This window comes from Macrobrachium nipponense, chromosome 44 (assembly GCF_015104395.2).
Source record: "Macrobrachium nipponense isolate FS-2020 chromosome 44, ASM1510439v2, whole genome shotgun sequence".
Taxonomy (NCBI): domain Eukaryota; kingdom Metazoa; phylum Arthropoda; class Malacostraca; order Decapoda; family Palaemonidae; genus Macrobrachium; species Macrobrachium nipponense.
In genome coordinates, this window is record NC_087221.1 from 51,400,277 (window position 1) to 51,418,709 (window position 18,433).

General features: G+C 40.5%; 1 protein-coding gene across 7 annotated transcripts in view; it reads left to right on the forward strand.

The window, feature by feature from the left end:
- The window catches only part of LOC135204360 (serine/threonine-protein kinase OSR1-like), a 368,965-nt gene that overhangs the window by 178,088 nt on the left and 172,444 nt on the right, over positions 1 to 18,433 (forward strand). For 2 of the 7 annotated variants that reach the window (XM_064234572.1, XM_064234573.1), the window contains exon 1: positions 13,076 to 13,890. The exons of 1 other annotated variant lie outside the window; for it this stretch is intronic. In XM_064234572.1, the coding sequence (XP_064090642.1) occupies positions 13,724 to 13,890 (167 nt within the window). In that variant the 5' untranslated portion in view covers positions 13,076 to 13,723. Of the gene's footprint in view, positions 1 to 13,027; positions 13,891 to 18,433 lie in introns of those variants that run through there. 4 more of the 7 variants (XM_064234575.1, XM_064234577.1, XM_064234571.1 and 1 more) reach the window with 3 other exon arrangements.

Below are 18,433 nucleotides of genomic sequence, written 5' to 3' on the forward strand. Positions count from 1 at the left end.
GTAAAATAGCCTTTTTCATTTTTATTGTTTGCGTCTCTTTGATCCCTCATTCTTTCTCCTCGGGTCTCCTGTATTCCTCTAGTAGAGTACCTTATTCTCTCCTCTATCTCCCCCCCCCCCCCCCACCCCAGTGTCGCCTAAGCAACAACCCCCCCCCCCCCCCCGACCAACCCCCAACCCCTGTTCCTTTGCTCGATCAGTGAACAGTGCTTTTATGCACTCAGTGTCGGTGATAAAAGTTCAAATACTGCTTCCCTCTTCATTTTAATTGTTATCTCCTCTCTTTGATCCTATTCTTTTAGATACCTCTTTTGCTTCTCGTTCCTCCTCCATTCCTCGTGCTTTCTTTGTACCCTCTCCTTTCTTCCCTCCCTTTCCTCTCTCACCGCCCGTCCCGCCGCCCCCTTTTTTTTCTGGAAGGATCCAACCCCCTTTTTCTTTTCACTGAGAGGGATCCATTCCACCTTTTTTATATATGCATTGTGAGATCCAGCCCACTTTTCCCATCTCAAGGGATCGTATATCTTTTATCTGAACACACTTTTCATCTTGAGGATTCCACCTCACTTATCTCCTTTTTAAGGACCTTATTACCATATATAACCTCGAAGGTTGCAAACCCTATCTCCATCTAGGGGATCCATCTCCGCTGTTTGATATCTCAAGGTATATCCAAAGCGATCCACGATTCAATCTTAAGGGATCCAACGCCTTTCATTGATCTTAAGACCACCAGTTCTCTCCACCCTCTGATCGCTCAAGCATTGTTCTGTCCACTTTTACCTTTTCACCGAGAGGGTGATAAAAGTATTGTGTGATGATGACCTCCAGCTACTTTCACATCGCTGGAGAAACCGAGGAATGAATCGCCGAGGGTATACGTTGGCTAGTAGTGGTAGTATTAGTAAGAGGACACAGCATAGCCGTGTTCTGTACTCCAAGGTTAGCCACGTGATTTGCGTAATGAGGGAAGTTCTCTTTGGCTCGGGCGCTACTTGGTTTATTGCTGGTTAATGTATAGGTTAGGTTAGGTTGGTTCAGTTAAGGACTTCGGTAATTTGGGTGTGGGAAACATAAGCAAATTCTCCAGTTGTATACTACGTAGTATAACATCGACCTTTTTTTTTTTTTTGCCATGCCCCTAGGTTAGGTTAGGTATGTTCAAATAATATTTTCATATGTAGTTTCGGTTTGGGAAACAATATAATTATTTTCAAGCCGATTTTATGTTCAATTCTCAAGATATGGCGTCCCGGTTTTTATTTTTTATTTTTTTTTTATACCCATTCTCCAAGGTTAGGTTAGGTTAAGTTGCTTTAATATTAGCGTCATGGGTAATTTCGTGTGGGAAACCATGAGATTATTTTCAAGCAGATTCTATGGTTAGTTCTCAAGATATGGCGTCCCGCCTTCTTCCCCTTTATAGGTGCAGTCATATTATTGATGATGGTTCTCGTGTTTATTCTTGGTACGTCATGATTTTTACGTCCGAGAAACAAGGTTGATTAAGTTTTGTGGAGCTGTTTAAGAATTAGGAAATACGAGTGATAGTTTTTTTTTTTTATAAATGTTTTTTCTTGCAATATTTATAATAGTTCCAGTGTTCAAGAGGGATTTTGAAGAATTAGTTTTGAAATATGATTGACAAAGTTCAAAGTTGTCTGCCATGTTCCTATATCATTTAGCATAACTTCTACGAGGATACAGCAGATATTGAATACGACCAGAGTCTATGGCCACAAGGAAAGTGAAACAACGCAGTGCATAGTCTCTCGCCTCTACTCTAAGGAGTTTTCAAACTAACTACAAATAATGAAACAGATTACAAAGTTACAAAGACGACTCTATTTTGCAGACAGCAACTAAGGCTAAAGGGGTATACGACCATATTAGTGCATACAAATGTAACTTGAGGTGAACGCTTGAATTCACATATAGGTTTTGGAGAAAACTTTTACATATGAAGGAGGGATAGGATACAAGATAGCAGCAGAAGAGTACGTGGCCCTCTGTGCGCGTAACTCTTATCTATTTAGTTGTATCAATGTTATATAAAAATAAATACTCGACAATTTGACGTCGCTACATGCATGGTGTAACATCACAATTACTTTCTAAGGAAGATTAGGCCGGATACTGTAGATGGCCTACAATCAAAAGGAACTTTTTATTGGGATGGAAGCAAGCGCTTTCTCACCTTCTTGTTTGCATTTGGATTTACTTGATACAGTTCCTTTCTACCATGCGTAGGAAGACCTATCTTGGTTTACCTATTCATCATCAATATATACAGTAGGAAAGGAAACTTAAGGACTTGAAACTGAGTCATGTTAAACCAGAAGATACACAATTACAATAACGATTAAAAGACAAATGACAAAAACGTAAATCAGGCGAAAACAAATTAAACTCTCCCTAGTTGAATCAGGCAAAACATCAAAACCACTCTACATCCATAAAAACTGATAGTGCTCCTTAAAGGAAAAAAGCCTTGATGTTGACGACCATACATAATGTATACAGATTACCTCCACAGACACTGTGGCAGTCATCCAGCTCTGCAACTCGTCTGTGAATGTCTTGTCAAGTTCTGTGGGTGCTCGATATTCTCATCAGAAGCTTCCACTTCGTCACATGATCTTGCGAATGGCGACGGTGATCCTTAGGAGGAGTAGGTGTCCTCAATCGTAATAAGGGTTTCTTTTATTGTTATCTCATGGCTTCGTATTTTGTTCAGATGGAGAAGAATCGTGTCACGGTAGTTGTATGTTATGTGATGTGTAACAGGTAATTGATCAATATGATCTTCGAAAAGGCAAAAGAATGATCATGAGGGTTTTCAAATTTTTCAATTTTTCATTTTTCATTTTTTTTTTCAATCCGTCTTTGGTTGGAAGTTGCTCTCCATAAATTGCTCAGGGGGCATTGCTCTCTTTATCTATTGTTACAGTCTACTTTCTTTGCAGTTTTTAAAATTTGGTCCCCTTACAGAACTTCGTCATTTTTGGTGATCATGTTTTCTTAGCATGAGATTTTGTTCAGTTTGGGGCGATTATAGTTGTGTCTGAAGCATTTTGCCCACCCTTCCTTCTTCTACACACACACACACACACACACACACACACACACACACACACACACACAGATTTTTTTTACACTCCCAAATGCTGTAATCATCCATCATTTGGTATTACATCCAGCACGCAAGTAAGTTTATCAGTAATAATTGTCATTCGACCCATAAATGCCTCTTGTTTAATTCTGGACACCATGATGAATGTGGAGATGAACTACTCTCCCCCCCCCCCCCCCCCCCCCCACCCCCCCCCCCGACCCCCCCCCCCCCCCCCCCCCCCCCCCCCCCCCCCCCCCCCCCCCCCCCCCCACCCCCCCCACCCCCCCCCCCCCCCCCCCCCCCCCCCCACCCCCCAGCCCCCCCCCCCCCCCCCCCCCCCCCCCCCACCCCCCCCCCCCCCCCCCCCCCCCCCCCCCCCCCACCACCCCCACCCCCCCCCCCCCCCCCCTACCCACCCCCCCACCCCCCCCCACCCCCCCCCCCCCCCCCCCCCCCCCCCCAATTTTCTTTACCTGGTATAAAATTGGCCCAAAGTCACAAATGCTTCTGCCATCAACTTAGGTTTTTGTTCCTTCTGTACTGATCTTTCATTAGCCCTACCGTCCTTGCTTTGTTCCAGTAAAGAGGTCCCTCGTATGAATTGCAGTCTCCAAAAGTATTCCATATTGTTAAAACCCTGTTATTCTGAATACTGTTGGATATATTCATTTGAAAATCGTGCATCATATGGTTGTTACTTTTGTTCTTCCTAAATTAGGATTTTTCTACCCTCCTCTGTATCTCCAGGATCACTCAGTCTCTGTCATTTCGAGAGGATTTTGTGTTGGCAACTGGCGACGCACGGAAACTGGACTTTATTTATTATTTATTATTATTATTATTATTATTATTATTATTATTAGTTTTTTTCCAGTCACTGTCTCTACATCATAAAATGGAGTTGAAAGTGATGTGCATATTGTCAGCTTATACGTAGTCCTCACCCTACTACTGACAGAACTGACTGTTTTAGCCCAGTCTTTTTGGAAATTACTTCCAATTCCAGGCACTGATGGTACGGAAACAGCAAGCATGAGAAAAACAGAGCAGAAGAAGATGGATGTGGCAGAAATGAGAATGCTTAGGTGGATGTCTGGGGTGACAAGAGAGGATAGGATCAGAAATGACTACGCAAGGGGGTCGACTAAGGTGGTGGAAGTATCAAAGAAAGTGCAGGAGGGGAGGCTGAGATGGTATGGACACCGGTTGAGGAGAGATGAGGACCACGATGGGAGACATACTATGGGGATGGAGGTTCAAGGAAGAAGAAGAAGAGGGAGACCATGAAAGAGATGGAAGGACTGTGTGAGAGGAGACTTACATGAGAAGGGAATTGATGAGGCAGAAGCACAGGATAGAAATAGATGGAAACGGCTCATCCGAAACGGCGACTCCATATAAAAATGGGAACAAGCTGGGAAGAAGAAGACTTTCAATTCCAGGCACTTATTGTCTGCCAGTTACCCAGACGTCAAAAAAGCCTCGGAACCATTGAATGAATTTCATGTTTCAGCCATTTTTCAAAAGGCTCAAGTTTGGTCCAATTGTATTGTTCTTTCCATTTTTGGGATCGTTGATAAAGGAGAACGTGTGCAAAAAGGTAATATTTGCTACAGTATCTGATAAATGAAAAAAAATTAAAGGTTCGATTTCCTAGTATCTAATAAATGAGAGGTAAAAAATATATATTTGTTGTTTATTTTTTCAGGTTCCTCATTCCTATATGAGGCAACCATTACTGTCATGTGTTTCAACGCGATGATGAGATAGATGGTGTCTGTCTGCCTTCTTGTCCATACTAAAAAAAAAATAATAATAATAATAATACAAGTTCACCATAAGGAGATAGTGGCCAGCCTTGATGGTCGTCTTCATTCCCTTCCGAACAGGCCGACAGGGTTAATTTTAAGAACACTTCCGATTAGCCATACGTAATTAACCCACTTATTTATACCTGAGGGAAGTGGTTGAATGGAGGGAGGCCTACTATGGTAAACTGCTGATGTCAGAAAAAAAAATGATTTAAAACGACGGCAAAGATACTAACCGAGTTACTATTTCCAGTAGTAACTAAGTGCAAGGTTTGACGCCAGGATGCTTAAAGATGCCGGAACGTAGTTGTGTAATATCGCCGGAAACGTTTTAAGTGCGTTTTCTATTCACACTTATCTCACGAAAGTGCTCAGCACTTTCACTTTCGCTTTCATTTCGCAGATGCTGCTGGGATCTTTCTTTCCTCTCCCCAAAGTGAGAAATGGGATGAAGTCAGTCGTTTGGATACTGAGGTGGCTAATGATAGTTTTTAACTATTCCCAGTTTTAAAGTATTCGAAATTTTGGCTTACTCGGGGAGTAAGCCTACGAACTTCTTTGTCGTTGTTGTTGTTGTTGTTGGGGATTAGGAAAGGTCTATAGAGGAGCCTAACAAGGTCTGAAAAGGGTGTTTCTCGTTGAGTTAATGATACAGGAATTTTAGTATAGGATATTTATGATTTATTTGTAAGGGTGAAAATGTAAAAAGATCAATAATGTGCATGTTAAATAGTACATAAAAAAATATTGCTAATAAAAGATATCGTATTTATTTTAATAATTTTTTTAAAAGTTATTCAAGGTCATGGGTACAGAGAGGATTATTGATAGTATAGCGTGTGTGGAGTTTCAGTGGCGATCTTTATGATGATTCAATTATTGCAGCCTAAACTCCAAAATACATTCATTTAGCCTTGAGTCAAGAAGCGAATGCATTCTGTTCATGCAAATACGAAAGTATATTTATTGTATATCTCAAGTATAAAAGGCCCATTAAAACCCTCTGGTTTAAAGCTAAGGACTATATTTCGGTGGACTGACTCCCACCCTTTATATATATATATATATATATATATATATATATATATATATATATATATATATTATATATACACATATATATAGTGACACATACATTCAATATACTGGTTGCAGTTACACATGTATCATACAAACCATTAACACTCATTAATAAGATCCGTCCCCTCTATTGGAGACTACGCCCTCCATTGTCAGCACCTTGAATTCATTGAGGAGCTTTGCGATGAATATCCGCGAACGTTGAAAGGCTCTTCTATTTGGCATTGGTACATGCATACGCTTTGCTTATGTGTTTGACTGTGTATGTATGGTTGCCTGGCATCCAGTGGTTCTTCTTGGTGGATGCAATGACAGCGCTTTCACGGTTGGTTAGGTGTGTGCTTACGAGGGTTTTCGAGATAGCCATGTCATTGTGTCGTATTGCCAGATATAACCGAACCTTCAGAAGAAAAAAAATATTTAGAATATCAGTAATAGGGTCAATGTATCGAAGTGTTTATTTTAATCTCTTATGAGGAAAGTATAAGAAAAAACAGGAAAGAAAATGAATGTATGATTTGCATATTTCCATCAAGATCAAGATGACGGGCTTTCAGTGAAGGAGGCCTATCGTTGCTTCATTAGCACCTTAGGCCCGGCCGGAAATACTGTGACACTTTCCTTGCATGCATATATGTGTCAGTGACGTAGTGACCTCCATCTTTTTTTCTTTTTTATCTGTCGGATGCCATCTTAGGTGTGGTATACCGTGGAATCGTGACGTAATGTACTTTTTTTTTTTTACTAAACAATACAAGAAGCTCCCTATTGTAGTGAAGGAAGGTTTTCCATGGTGAAATGAAACTTGATATTTTTCACCGTTTTATCCAGTAGCGAGTTACAATTAAAGGCTTATTGTCTGTATAAACATAGGCTCATTCCTCTATTGCGTATGCGTGATTGTGTTTTAGATAAATGGCAGGTAAGTCATTAACTGTTTGACACAACTAACACAAAATTAACTTTGGTTCCCTCGAAAATGGAAAGTCTGACGTCCTGTATTTCTTGTTGCTCCTGTTTACAGAAATGGAAGGAAAGAGTAATTAAAGTAATGAGACGGATGTACTATGTGGCGGAGGCTCCTTGAGAGAGAGTGAGAGAGAGAGAATTTTATAGGCCACAGAAGAAAACCCATGGTGTTTAAAAGACAATAACTAGAATTAATGATGATTAACATATAGGGGGTGTCGCCCATATTAGATTGAGCACCTAGCAAAGCTGCGGTCATCTCCTCCACCTTCCGTTTTCCTTAATTAGCCTTCATTCCATTCAAAGGTGTACTACGTCTCTTCATTCAGGGCTAGTCGCCACTCTTATATAGTTCTCCCTTCTGTTATCCAACCAAGTCCTTATGCCATGCTGATTTCAGTAGTGTTATTAAAAGGAAGTTAGAGTAAAAAGTCTATATCCATTCTTATGAGGTTTGAAATATTCCAAGTGCTGGACGCTGTTAAAAAAACAACTTTATGAGTTTCGTCGTGTAACTACGTGTGTTATGAGGTGTCCTGATGCTCTCATTGTAAGTTTATATATATATATAATATATATATATTATATATATATATAATATATATATATATATATATATATATTAGGTAAATATAATACGTGTGCGCTCGTGTGTCTGTGTCCACCAGCCTTTCGTATTTGGTGCTTATGTAAGACTTCCTTATTTTTATTGTTATAAAACTGGATTTGCTCCGTGGTCCAAACTGGTTTAAGGCTGTATTCGTAGTTTAAATGCCTTTGCTTGTGACTTTTGAATTCTAGACGCTGTCTCTTGCAAACTTATCGACCAACAACTATGGTTCGTTTACAGTATATGTATACATATATATTATATAATATGTATTATATATAACATATGTATATATATATATATATATTATCTATATCATCTATACACTCATACATGTACGTGTATTGTGTGCGATCGCGTGCACACGCTCATGTTTGTCCCCATGTTCTTGTAACTGGTACTTATAAGAAGAATTTCTTTTTATGGTTCTGAACTGGATTTGCTTCTTGCGCCAACTGGTTTGAGGCTGTGTTTGTGTTTTAATGCCTGTGCTTTTGACTTGGAAGTTCTAAAGGTTATCTCTCAAAATGGTCTGGGGATCGTCATATGATCACGTCGTTTGTTTGTTTGTTTTTTTTTCAAATACACCAGTCCTTACGCCAGCACGTGCTCGAACCCTGGAATATTATCAAGGATTTATCTTTTCCATTGCATTGTTAAAGTACTTTGAAATTAATCAATGAACCAAAGTTTTCCACATGACTTGGAATCCAAAGTTTCCCACATGACTTGGAATCCAAATTTTCTCACATGACTTGGAATCCAGTGTTTCCCACATGACTTGAAATCCAGTGTTTCCCACATGACTTGGAATCCAAAGTTTCCCACATGACTTGGAATCCAAAGTTTCCCACATGACTTGGAATCCAGTGTTTCCCACATGACTTGGAATCCAGTGTTTCCCACGTGACTTGGAATTCTAAGTTTCCCACATGACTTCGAATCCAGTGTTTCTCACATGACTTGGAATCCAAAGTTCTCCACATGACTTGGAATCCAAAGTTTCCCACGTGACTTGGAATCCAAAGTTTCCCACATGACTTGGAATCCAAAGTTTCCCACATGACTTGGAATCCAAAGTTCTCCACATGACTTGGAATCCAAAGTTTCCCACGTGACTTGGAATCCAAAGTTTCCCACGTGACTTGGAATCCAAAGTTTCCCACATGACTTGGAATCCAAAGTTTCCCACATGACTTGGAATCCAAAGTTTCCCACATGACTTGGAATCCAAAGTTTCCCACATGACTTGGAATCCAAAGTTTCCCACATGACTTGGAATCCAAAGTTTCCCACATGACTTGGAATCCAAAGTTTCCCACATGACTTGGAATGTCATTATCTTAGGAATATGAGGTTTATGAAACTCGTTTTTATGTATCTCCAGCTGTTTTCACTAATCATTTTTTTTATTTTTCAACTTCCCTGTTTTGTCTCTCGTCATTAGTCATAAAATGTTTGGTACCACATCCATATCTTAATAGTTTTGCATGACATGACATGTTAGTTCCTGTCAATGCTCATTCCTCCTTCTTTGGCTGTTTCGAAATCTCGACGAATTTGAATACATTTTTTACTCATAATTAAAATTATGATAGTATATTATAACTGCTTTGTCGATGAACGAATTTGAAGGTCATAATTCTATGAGCAAAATGCCCCACCTTAAGTATGGTAGAAAATTTTGACTTGTATTACCTCGACGAAGAGCATAGGAGGGTAAGAAGCCTTTTATGAAGGAGGCTTTGAATTTCAGTCTTATCTCGAATATGCCACCATTATCCAGTAAGTTTCGTAAGCATCTGAAATAACTGGCCGTGTCGATTTCGCAAAGCGGGAAAAATGAATCTGCAAATGAATCATGTTGCCAAAACTCCACTGATAGTTAGTTACTGATTCCGCAAAGCAATATGCGCCCAGGTTTGGAAAACCTTGTATGCGCAACTGTGTATTTGACTGTGAAATGATCTTGTGAGCAACCCTGTTAAAGAACTACAACACTGCTAAGCCGCATTGGTTTATAATTCAGACTGGGCGAAGAAGGAGAAAACCGGTTCGGTGAAAGTTGACAGGCGTGATGGTTTTGGCCTCTTGCGTAAGAAATTTTAGGAAGATTTCCCGAAGAAAGTGATGTAGGTGGATCGGAGAGGCAGCAGCAGGATACTTGAACTGGCAGTCATTCAGGAGAAACGAGTGACAGGCAACTTGTATATACTTTAAAATCTTACGAAAGTCTTGCCCAGGCGATAGGTGAAGCAACGGCACTGAAGGGCGTCTTGCCTTTGAGAGGGATTTACTAAAGCCTTCCGGTGCGTCCTTTTCTGGTTAGGTTAGGTTAGGTTATTCAGTGAAGAGCACCAGAAGAGCAGCTCGTCACCTGGTTCTTGTTTTACGAATCCTTCATTCAACTTCTGTTGAAGAGGAAAGTTTTGCGGTACCTGATAAAAGGAAATCCATTGACGTTACTTGCACCTTTTTCTTTGATACTCATAGAGAATTCGAACCGCAGGGCAGGCCTTGCAAATCGCTGAGTAGAAAATACTAAAGGTTCTTTGCTGCGTTCCTTCTCCACAGCTCCATCGCTCTCCACCTCATACTTCTCATAACGCACCTGCGGGTCACTTCCACCTAGCTGCCCAACCCCTCTCTGCGTTAACCTTGACCCCATTTCTTGACATCGTTTGAGAACGAATCCATCGGACCAGGACCCTGAAGGGTCTGGAAATGTCTCGTTTCTTGTAGCGTCAGAGCGGGATTTGGGCAGCCATTTCCACATCAGTTTCTTCATCTGCTACCTATTCACTGGCTATTCAAGCTTCACGGCATCCGTTGCCTAGCGGTTGAAACCTCTCCTGAAAGCGGGACATTTTGAGACCCAAGGATGGGAAACATGGCTTTGGGGCCGTTTGGCTGCTTGTGGTGGATCGCAGGTAGGATGGAAAAGACACCAGATCCTTCAGAATTTATATATATATATATATATATATATATATATATATATATATATATATATATTATATATATATATATATATTACCGTGCCTCAGCTGTAATGTACCGATCTTGCATTCATGAGGCCTGTACCTCGATCTGGCCTACTGCCTTTAGCCTTATATAGTATATAGTTATATTTCTATTATATATATATATATATAATATATGATATAATAATCTTATATAATAATAAATATAATAATATTAGGTTATATAACATTTACGTTATAATCTCACCTTGTTTTCTCACTCCGAGACCTATAAACTACATCTCATTATAATAATTCACTTTTACCACTTCCTCCTTTCTTTTCTGTTTGTTCCGTGACGCGTATCGCGAAGAGAAGAACGTTTCCCTTCCGTCGTATTTCATAAATTTTGAGCCATAGTTCTCTCTCTTTATATTTTTATTTATTTATTTAATTTTCGGTAATTAACGGGACGAACTTTTTCCAATAGTTTTTTGGTGGTTATTGTGTGTGAAGGTGTTAGTTATACTGGTATGTTTATATAGTGCTTCTGATTTAAGTTAAGGTTGCGACTCTTATCACCATTAAACCAGACATACAAACGTGTGAATATTAAGTATGTATGTAAATGTATATACTTACATACATACTATTGTAACTTATCCGGAAGCAAAAAAAGCCTTCTTCTCTCTACCACCCTACCTCCATCCCCACCCCAACCCCCATCCCTACCCCACCCCCCCCCCCACCCCTAGCCCCTTCCCTACCCCTTTCATGATTATGGAAACCTAGAAAAAATAATAAATCTAGCAGGAGATACTTCCCCTCTTATTGCACCCACATAATTTTGTTTTGATCATCCTAATATCAGGCGTCTCATTGGTTTGGAGACGACGGCCGTCTTGCGTCACGAATAATTGTTGCCGTCCAGAAGTCCAGATTCCAGTTCTGGAAGGTCTCTCTCTCTCTCTCTCTCTCTCTCTCTCTCTCTCTCTCTCTCTCTCTCTCTCTCTCTCGACGCCAAATGATCGACTTCCTTGAAATAAGTTTAACTGTGACGTAAAATCTGGCTGGAAGGAGCAGTAATTTCTAAATTGTAAGGTGGGGTTCAGGATGCCATGAGAAGTACGGTATAGTAGGAGTTCCGGATGCTATGAAAAGTACGGTATAGTGACTGCAACAAAGGTTTTATGCTTATCCTGCTTGTCAAAGCGTTGAAAATAGCGAATATTTTCGTCGCGATATGACGCTGGAATATTTAATCGGAGACGTGGAACTAACTCCTTGAATTGTGGCTTTTTAAGGTTTCTCGTTTTCAGAATTGGTCTCTCTCTCTCTCTCTCTCTCTCTCTCTCTCTCTCTCTCTCTCTCTGCCTGCAAGATTTCTGTCTACCTGGCCTTGTAAGTGATTTTGATGACAATTGTCGAATCTCTCTCTCTCTCTCTCTCTCGTGGTTATACACTGTGCTGACATGTACAGAGAAAAGAAAAAAAACATGTAAGTGAGTTATGAAATCTATATGAACAATAGCTTTGGACGTGTCATGTTTCTCTTCATAAATTTCAGATTTGGCGGCGTGTGAACGCTACAAAGAATAATCTGTTCGACGCGGAAACCTCAAAAGTTAATTTTTGCGATTCTTACTGATCTGTCTCATGATAATCTACCCCGAATGTTGAAAGCTCACCTTGGCGTATGAATATGTATACGTATACGTTAGGTTAGCGATATCTTATGCAGATATCGATGGTTCATGTTGATTGGTCGCGTCATTCCAGATTCAGGTCGTCCTTCCAAAGCAGCGCGGCCTTAATGTGTTATTAGTTACCTGTTTTTGAGTCTTTGAAGACATGATGTAAGGAACTGGTTTGTAGGAGGAGAGCAGTGCACTGCATATGGCATATATACATATGCAGAGAATGCTGAGCTTTGAAAATGATATGATTTTAGATATATCGGTCAGTTATTTTCTTAATCAGCTACTCTGAAGGTTTTCATTTGAATTTTAAACGGGCAATTCATAAACTAAGGATCTGATTGATCATGGACGTGGTGTACCGTGGTGCAAGGGTCTCTACGTTGAATTTGATTGGTCAAAGGGGGGGAAATGCGAAAACGAAGAGAAGTGGAATGCATTAACATATATTCGAACTGAGAGGTTATCGACATTGTAAAACATGTTCTTTGTAAGCTCCGTCATAAATTGAGAGTTCCTGAGACATCATGCCTAGGGGGTGGGGGAGGGGGGGGGGGAGCCATTTGGTTGGGCAGCTTTTAGGTTTTTAGAAGCAAGGCCATACCCTATCTGGGTACTATTTGCTATAGGTCCAGAGACTCCACAGTCTCCTTGGCACTGGAATGGGTGCTACTCTTTGGGCATAGGAAGGTAAGGCAGGCCGGGGCAGGGCAGGGCAGGGCAGGGCCGCGGCAGGGGAAGAAGGGCAGCAGCCATCCTGGAGTTTGTTCGCGCGTGTGTGCGTCGGTCCCAAGAGCGAAGAAGGTTGCGAGTAACAGCTACCAGTCAAGTTTAGCGGCTGCCGCAACAAACACTAGCGGACCCCCTAACCGAAGAAACCTATAACAGCGCCGGAGAAGGAGGTGCGGGGTAGCGTTCTCTGTGCGAAAATCTTTTGAGGAAACAGAAAAAAAAAAAAAAAACAAACATGAAAAACATCGCATGCTGAAACCCTACGGGGTCTCTCTCTGTCTCTCTCTTTCTTCTTCTTCTTCTTCTTCTTTCTCTTCTTCTTCTTCTTTCTTACGTCTTTATTAGTTATCTGGCTTTTTTCTTTAATTACCTGTTTTTTTATCTTTCTCTCTCCCTCGTCGCTTTTCTCTTTCAGATTACCATTCATTTCAAACACTTGACACAGAATCTCAGTTTTGCGTTGCCTCAAAGTGCGTTATTGGAGGCTGTACACCAGACTCAATCAATACAAATCCAGAATAAAAAGATCAAGAATCCAGTTTTACTTGACATCTCGAGTGAAGTGCGTTCGTGAAGAAGTGTATTGTGTTGAAAATAAGATAAATACAGCGTAGTGTTGGATCCGTTGTGGTAAATAGACCAAGCCCTGAGTGTATACAGTGAAAAGAATCTTAAAAAGGGAAAGAAGTGATATTTTGTATTGTGTACTAAGTACAACAAGTGAAAAAGGCAGTTGTTAGCTCCTTATGGTTTCTGATTCCTTGGCTAAACGAGCGATGAATACCAGGCGACGAGCCAGTGCCTCCGCTGCTTCAGAATCCTATGACCGAAACCTTATCATTCCGTTCGACATGAATCACATCCTGGAAACCCTTCGGAAACCGAAGAACAATTACCATTTCATCAAGGACCTGTAAGTAAAGATAGTACGTTGATAAGTTGCTAAATATTCTGTGATTATTATTATATGTTTCCGTGCGTGGTCAGTGCTGTGAGATTAACCTCTCGATTGTTTAGATTTTTCCTCATTCTCTTCCTATTTTTCGAGTGTAATTCTCTCTCTTATTCTTTTCATTCAAGCATTTTTTTTTTTTACTGAGACCTGGGCTATACCCCCTTGGGACATCCTGTTACCGGCCGGAAATTCCTGAAAGGGTTTACGGAATTTTCCGAAATTGGGGAGCAAGGCGATGCGAAATACCTTTGGTCAACGTTGTGTTCGAAGTCTTTTCCCTCTGTTCCCTGTCCAGTCCATCTATCGATCGATCTATGTCTATTTATCTATTTATCTATCTATGTTGTGTGTCAACAAATATCTGCCTGGATCAGGTTACAACAGAACTAGAGATGATGGACATTTATGCACCTTTCCGGGCAACATCAGTTTATTCCAGTACTTTTCTCTCGGGGAAAAGAAAAAAATGGACATTCCCGATAATGAATCGCCCAACACCTTTCGTCAATTCCTGATGAATCAATTTCTGTGCCCAAGCAAAGACTCCCATCAAGCAGGAAGGTGATGGGATCGCCGCCGCTTGAAGTTGCATAAAAGATGGCAACGTTACCGAGAAACGTCTGATGCAGTATCTCCTTGAGTGAGTCCTTAGTCGCTGCTGCACTTCAAACTGGAATTTTCCACTCTTGCTGGAAGAGAGTTCTTGGAAGTCTTGTCGTTGTTTTGTTTTTTGGGCGTCTTTTACATTCCTTGTATTTTTTTTCCCCGGAGGGGAGTAGTGCCGTCAGTGCACCTCATTCGGTGCAATGTAGGCATTACTTAAGGTTCTTTGCAGCGTCCCCTCGGCCCCTAGCTGCGACTACTTTCATTCCTTTTACTGTACCTCCGTTCATATTCTCTCTCTTCCATCTTACTGTCCACCCTCTCCTAACAATTGTTTCATAGTGCAACTGCGAGGTTTTCCTCTTCTTACACCTTTCAAACCTTTTACTGTCAATTTCTGTTTCAGCGCTTAATGGCCTGCCTTAGTTGCCCCAGTGCTTGGCATAATGCCAAAAATCTATTTAAATCAAAATAAAAAAAATCATTTCTTGTATGTTATTTTTTGTTTTTTTTTTCGTTCGTAAAATACGGTAGATTTTACAACCGAACTCTTTTTTGGAGTAGCATGGTGTCAAAGTCAGCGCATTGCAACGTACTACTACATCCTTCGGTAATTGGTTTTTCTGTATCGCCAAAACTCTTGCTTTGTTGACGAGAGACGAGGAGGCGAGGGGAAGAAAGCGACTGGGCCCTCAGCTAGATTGATCATTCAGAGAAAGAGAAAGAGAGAGTAGGAAAAATGAACGGGATGTTTGGTGCAAACTGCCAGCGGAACGGGAACTCTTTAGGTTGTTGCATCATCCTGCAAGGGCTATAGGCGAGCGAGATGGGTTTCACAGCGGTCAACATTCTTCGGCTGTGAAAAGTAGAAAACCGTTTTTCTTTGGACAATTTTCACTTGGCGGCTGGGGTAGGGGGAAGGGGGAAGGGGGCGTGGCGGGCGGGTGGGCGGCCCGTTGAGGATTTGGGATGACTAAGGTATTTTTTCGTCTGTTATTACCGAACGATGGATTTTCGTTGTGAGATTTCGGTAACGTTGGGGGAGGAAAGCGGCAGTAGAAATATAAGTTGCTGTTTATGCAGGAAAATACTCTCTCACATTCTTATAGTTTATTTCCGTGTGAGTGTGTTTATGTGTATATTTTCTCAAATATAAAACAGAGAGAAAAAAAATACAAGGATTTCATAGAAATTTAAACAAAGAAAGAGGGCGCAAGCAAATTCGTAAAAATTCCAGTTATGAATTCCTCCCCTGGCTATGCAATTTCTTTACCAAATCTAAAGGCAACAGTCTTGTGTAAATGTGCGCTTATCTTCCTAGATTTGAGAGAGAGAGAGAGAGAGAGAGAGAGAGAGAGAGAGAGAGAGAGAGAGAGAGAGAGAACTTAGAACTTGAACCGGAAGATTAGGACGGGTAAATCCCTTACTATCTCTCATCAAGGCCTTGATAGTGGTGAACGGTTGCAGGTACTTGTAGGTGGATCACCTTTAGGACTCCATTAAAGAAAAAAAAAATCGTTTTCACCCTTCCCTCTTCCCACTGTTTTTCCACCTCCTTTTTCTTGTAATCATTTCGCTTTTTATCTGGTACTTCGTCTACTATAGTACCGTTCTATAGCAGAAGGGTGCGTCTTACATTCCAGGGCGAGATACCAGCTCAAGGAACTAATACAAGAGATTATTGTCACATTCTGAGAAATTGAACAGTATCGTAGGGCATCTGAGAATGCATTGCCTCTGATATTATTTTCTGACGCTTAAAAATTGTACATAAACATTATTCTCGTCTGGAACTGATGTAGTTGGAACCTAGTTGCGCAACAAATAAGAACAAAAAAAAAAATGTTTACTATATCGCAAAGGGCAAAGTCTAAAGGGCACTAGGAACTTTTAGGCAAAGTAAATTGTGCGAGAAACTTGTGTTTTTGTTCGAGTTTGAACTAACGCATTTAATTTATTTCCAGAGAGAAGTGTATTTTTCGTTTCCAATAGCACGTGTCATTCATCCAATACTAACTATTCTCCAAAGGCTGTCAGAAACCGCAAAACTTATGCCGCAAGAGTTGTGCTGGCACAAGGCCAGCTTCATCCAAACAGCAAATCGCACACTTACGTATTATCGTCGTTCCTCGGAGTCGCTGTCTTCTTTCATTCTTCCAGATGTGGTTAGACCTTAATATTGTGTTTCTATCCAGCATAAGTCGGGCCTATTTTTTCAGAACTTTACACGGGTCTCCTTGCGATTTTTTCGCTCTGTTCGAGATTAGAGTTTTTCGCAAAAAGGATGACACATCCCAGTCTCACATTTCAACCGCAAGACCCCATGTCTGACATGACTGTTTTGCCCGACAAGCCTCAAGGCCCTTGGTTTTCTAGTGTCCTTGTTGTCCTGGTTTAATATGGCAATTTTCATTCAGTATATCCAGAATCTGGGAGACATGAATACAACATTCACTTCAAACAGAATGGACAGGAAGTTTTCTCAAAACTTGGCCGCCTCGAGGTAGCCTTAAAGCTGCATAACTTTTTCTTACTTGTTTCCTGGAAAAAAAAAAAAAAAAAAAAAAAAAAAAAAAAAAAAAAAAAAAAAAAAAAACTGGAATTCAATGATGTCTTAATGAGGTCACTCGATGACAAATTGCTAAGGCACCGAATTGATCTCAAACAGCAGTTTGCCTAAAGGGAGCCAAAATTAACATTGGAACATAATATGGATCTTGAGTCATATCAACATAGAGATATATTACTCTCCGCAGAGTGTTACATAACCGACGTAGATTCCCATCAATAGAACTCTCGTAGAATGATTGTGGGACAGATAACGCCGTTGACAGTGAAGGTCTTTTCCATTCTTTTCGACGCATATGGATGAAATAAAAGGTTGTCAAAGGGCTGTGCATCTCCCTTCCCTGCGTACGAAATACATTCAGCATTTACTCTTTATCTTACTCGTCGAGGACTCGGCTGCACCTCTGGTGTCCGGTTACGTCATTGCCATGCTGTCTGTTGCTATTAATGTTGATACTGTTGAATTTATAGTATTTGCTCTGCCAAGAGTTGAAAGATACATTCGTTGATATTTAGCCTTACTTCATATGACAAAGATAACTTTATTTATCTTGTTGAATGGATATCTTTACTTATGTAGTGTTCCTGCATAGGGCTGCTTTCCCTATTATGGTTCTTGGACTTCTAGCGTTCTGCTTGAAAAGGTTTGTATGCAGCTTGATTACTGGACGAGAATGATTTGTGCTTTTTTTCATGATTAATAATAATAATAACCTGATGTAAATTGTACTCAAATGAGGTCTGCAAAACAATTTGATGCCGTTACAAAGAATTAATCATTTAAAAAAAAATAGATATAAAAACAAAAAAGCAACAAGTCATTCTCGTCCACAGGTGACTTTCTTGCCTTATCACACCCTCCTCCTTCTTGCAGATACGAGTTATTCCGTCCCCTATGAGTCCCATTATTTTATTTTCTTCTATCTGATTTGTAACGGTGGCCCTGTACCCAGCGATGATACTTGAGCCTTTGAGAGTGATACCATAATGGGGTTGGCGGTTTGGGAAGGTATGTTATGTAACATGCGCTTGGAGAGACTGCGTCACAAGAGCCATTCCGTTGCTCGTAAGGTCTCTTTGTTGTTTGGTACTTTGTGATGAAATGTCTTGGCCATGAGAAGGAGGTTTAGCACTGAATCTGAAAGTGAATTCGTCATTATCGTCATCCTTATCTTCAGTCTGTTTATTTAATTATTTATTTACTTATTTTTTTAGGTTGCTCTGTCGGTCCTCAAATGGTCCCTTTTTTGTCAGCTTGATTTTCTTGAGTAACTTGGTTTTGGCCTATTCAAAATTATATTTTTATAATAATCCCGCTTTCAGTTTTTTT